Here is a 3,941-nt window from a genome sequence, read left to right on the forward strand (position 1 = left end):
TCATTTGGCCTAAAGGGTCATATAACCGAATAGGTCATTTGGCCGAACAGGTCGTTCGGCCGAATGTGTCATTTAGTGACTCACATCTCACTTCTCACTGTGCAAAGTGAGAAATAAGAAGTTAGAAGTGATGAGTTAGAAAAGAGGCGTTTTCCTTCTCACTTCGCAGCGTCTAACTTCTCACTTCTCATTTCCCGCTTCCCACTCTAAAAAGTGAGAAGCGAAAGTGAAATGTCTCACTACTCACTACTCATTTCTCACTTTTCAAATGATCTGTTCGGGCAAATGTCCTATTCGCCCAAATTTGATTTCGGGCGAATGTCCTATTCGGGCAAATGTCCTATTCGGCCAAATGTCCTATTATTACAGCACAATGTGAACATTTTGCTATGAAATTCCATCTGGAGAACCTACCTTACCGTCCTTCTTCTTCTTCGTCTTCTTCTTATTGGCATTACATCCCCACACTGGGACAGAGCCGCCTCGCACCTTAGTCTTCATTAAGCACTTCCACAGTTATTAACTGCGAGGTTTCTAAGCCAGGTTACCATTTTTGCATTCGTATATCATGAGGCTAGCACGATGATACTTTTATGCCCAAGGAAGTCGAGACAATTTCCTTACAGTCCTATGATTTGATTACATGCATTGGAAATGCTGTGGAAAATAAAATTTAATGATTTTTTACAATTCTATAAAAAATAAACACGAGAGTGTCCATTATACGAATATGTTGGGGGGTCCATAATAGGGAAGAAGAACGTCCTGAAACGGAACATAAAAATCAAATGAAGTGTCGACTATATGGAAGCAAATTTCTATTATGGACCCCCAGGGGGTCTACTATAGGGCGAATTCAGTCAGACTTTAAAATGTGAATGAATGAAACTATGAATCATTTTATGCCTTGGAAAGGCCAAATGCGTGAACGGTACCCGTTATTTCTTGTCAAAATTGCTTACAGAATATTTCCCAAGTACTCAGAAGTCGTTCATAATAAACTACAGACGGTGAAAGTTATTTCATGAAAATCAATTTTGTTTGTGGTATTATTTACGAAAATAAAAAGAATGACAACATTTTTTGGGGTGACAAAATCGGGTCGAAAACGTGATAAAATCGGGTCGAAAACGTGATAAAATCGGGGGTAGACAAAATCGGGGTGTGACAAAATCGGGTCAACACTGTATAACACTTTAGGTCCCCTGGCCTTTTATAAAAAGTTTGTGTTTGAAGCGAACATATAACCTTTCGTTCCCGTAATACTGGGTTGACACCTTTACGTGGTGTGTTACGGGGTAAAATCTATCACGGTCACATTGCCAGCTACAGGCAAATCCTGACCCAACGAAAACCTTTACCTTCCCCAATTTCCAATTCTGTAGTGCTTAGGAAATTGTCGATAAGTCATTAGTAATGTTTTTCTTAGATTGGAATCAAGGATTAAACCCCCCTTGATTTCTGATAGCAGTCTGGAAAAGCATTTCAAAAATAACATAAGTATAATGAAAGTGACCAATCTTCTAATGTTGTGCTAGTACTTCTTTTATTTTCAGAATTGTCATCACATCTGTCACCGAGGAAAGAAGCTGACGTTACCATCTACTAATGATGATATCCTTCTTTTCTAATTTATAGTGAACGTAGTTATTCTGAACACGACGTCAACCATCACTTGCCGAATGGAGCATTTCATAACTTTTAAATAGCTTCGCTCCCAACGAAAAATTCATTGATATTATATTTGATTACTATTTATACTAACAGGAAGCGTTTGGTACGGGAGGTTCACGCTTTCTTCCTTTCCCCTCGATTTCATGGTATGGATCGACTTTAAGGGTTTACAAATTCTGAAATCATCTCTGCGGTACATACTGCGTAGTTGGCCTGGCCGTATGAAAAGAAAAATGACCGAATTTAGAAACCGTCATTTTCCAGGATGCTTTCAAGTATTGGCTGCGCAAGTATGAGATTAGATTAGATTAGATTAGAAGCGAACATATAACCTTTCGGTAAACTTAGCTGCCAAGAAAGGAAAACAACAATCTCAGTTCCAAAGAAAAAAAACTAATAAATTTAGTGTGCAATTGGCAAATGACGATATTCGTTATAATTTTCTTATTACTGATCGGTGGTAGGACCCAGCATGAACAGTTTCATAAACTAATTTCAAATCGGATCTATAAAAATAAAAAATCATCTCAACACTCTGAGACGTTATATAACCTATCCGAAAACCACAGTCTGTGCATTTTAGCACTAGTTCTTGCAATAATAATGGCAGCACTGGTGGAAGGTGCACCCACAGGCAAAAGTATTTCGACTGTTCTAAATTTGCTCAAGCTACCTATTCTCGTACAACGTAGGAGATTTATGAGGATTCACTTGACTCGATCTGAAATGAGCGTTGAATTATTGCAACAACAGGTAATGATGCTGCGCTACAAGTGGGTAGCAATATTTTGTTCGCACCTCTGCCGAATCAAGACACCGGCGGCGGTATACGTTTTTTCTGTCTATCTACCCGGTACGTTCTATATTATGTTTGCTAAAATGTTCAGTGGCATTCGTATCACGTAGTAATCCTACCGAAACTAGTATTGGTGGAGTGTTTTTTTAGAGATTTGTCCTCACTTATAAATATAATTTGCAGCATTCAGTGGCAATGTTTGCATTAGTGCTGTTAGTGCTCTTAGTGACACCATCGTATTCATTTGGATTCTGGCCGTTAGTGAGATCAAAAGACCAAAAAGTATTACCACGGTTCGCCAATGCAAAGCAAGGATTCGGCAATACGTTGGTTGGAAATACCAACCAACAAAACAGCTCTCCAGGGAGCAGCACAGTTGCCACACCACCCGAAGTCAACTACGACTTCATGTTCGTTAGTGATGTAGAATCGCGGATAGATAAGACGGAAGACTGCAATCCTGATTACCCTATCTGTACCAATGTAATAGACTATCCGCAGCAGTTGGTGAATGACATCATCGCTCGACAGGAGTATCGTTTTGCTGAAGTGTTTGGTGACGACGTGGTGATAGACAACGACGATACTTTGGAGAAGCGGTTTGACACATCCGATGATGAGTTTCTTTGCACGAGCATTGAAAAATTAGTGCACCCTCAGAGTGGATATACAATTCATAACAAGCTGGTGATGATAGTAAATACTCCGAGCTATATGCAGGGAGTGCGAATAGAAACGTGCAGAAACCCTGGCAAGGCTTGCCATAAACTAGAGCACCTCGTATCGTTGTACTCGACAGAATGCAAGCAATTGTATCATTACAGGACTTTATTAGCTTTCGACGCATTGACCAAGCAACCTTACAAAGAATCATTTCGATTACCATCCTGCTGTAAGTGCGTCATAAAACCGTTACAAAGGTTACATTTATGAATAAGTAATTCACGATGCGTGAAAAAATGTTTGAAGGTTGTTAAAATTCTGTATATAACTGTGTTGGAATGTTTTAATAAATATAAATGAAAAATTTGTTGACTGATTAATTATTTATTACAAAAATCCATAAATTCAGAAAATAAAAAAAACTGATCGTGATGTTTGTATTTTAAAAAGTCTATCCATTTATCTGATTAGCATTAGCATTAGCATTTAGCAGTTCGCACAAATTCGTAGGTGGTACAAGCCAAGACTATTGTATGAGAGTAGCATCACTTTCATCCGTTACCACAGATATTGATTTGGGACTAATCACTAACTCTTAGATGGAAGCAATGTACTCTCCAGTAGTCGAGATCTGTCCTGGCCACATCCTTGCAAATGCTGAGGAAGGGGAAGGATGGTTTGTTGGACACCTACTTAAGAAAGATGCAGAGAAGTCTACGACCTCTCATAGGTGCCACGGGTGGTTTTGGGATTGTGTGGAAGGGTTATAACAGTTGAAATCGTTTTGGTATAACGTGAAACACAGAAA

General features: G+C 39.0%; 1 protein-coding gene across 1 annotated transcript; it reads left to right on the forward strand.

The window, feature by feature from the left end:
* The first annotated feature begins 2,404 nt into the window (after nucleotides 1–2,404).
* Nucleotides 2,405–3,496, forward strand: LOC134227887 (protein spaetzle-like). Its single transcript, XM_062709583.1, has 2 exons — nucleotides 2,405–2,527; nucleotides 2,654–3,496. The coding sequence occupies exon 2, from the start codon at nucleotides 2,666–2,668 to the stop codon at nucleotides 3,401–3,403; it is 738 nt and encodes a 245-aa protein (XP_062565567.1). The 5' UTR covers nucleotides 2,405–2,527; nucleotides 2,654–2,665; the 3' UTR covers nucleotides 3,404–3,496.
* The last annotated feature ends 445 nt before the right edge of the window (nucleotides 3,497–3,941 follow it).

This window comes from Armigeres subalbatus, chromosome 3 (assembly GCF_024139115.2).
Source record: "Armigeres subalbatus isolate Guangzhou_Male chromosome 3, GZ_Asu_2, whole genome shotgun sequence".
Classification (NCBI taxonomy): Eukaryota; Metazoa; Arthropoda; class Insecta; order Diptera; family Culicidae; genus Armigeres; species Armigeres subalbatus.

What these genes read in the sequence shown, in the direction of transcription:
- LOC134227887 (XM_062709583.1), top strand. Translation starts at nt 2,666, where the DNA reads ATGTTTGCATTAGTGCTGTTAGTGCTCTTAGTGACACCATCGTATTCA.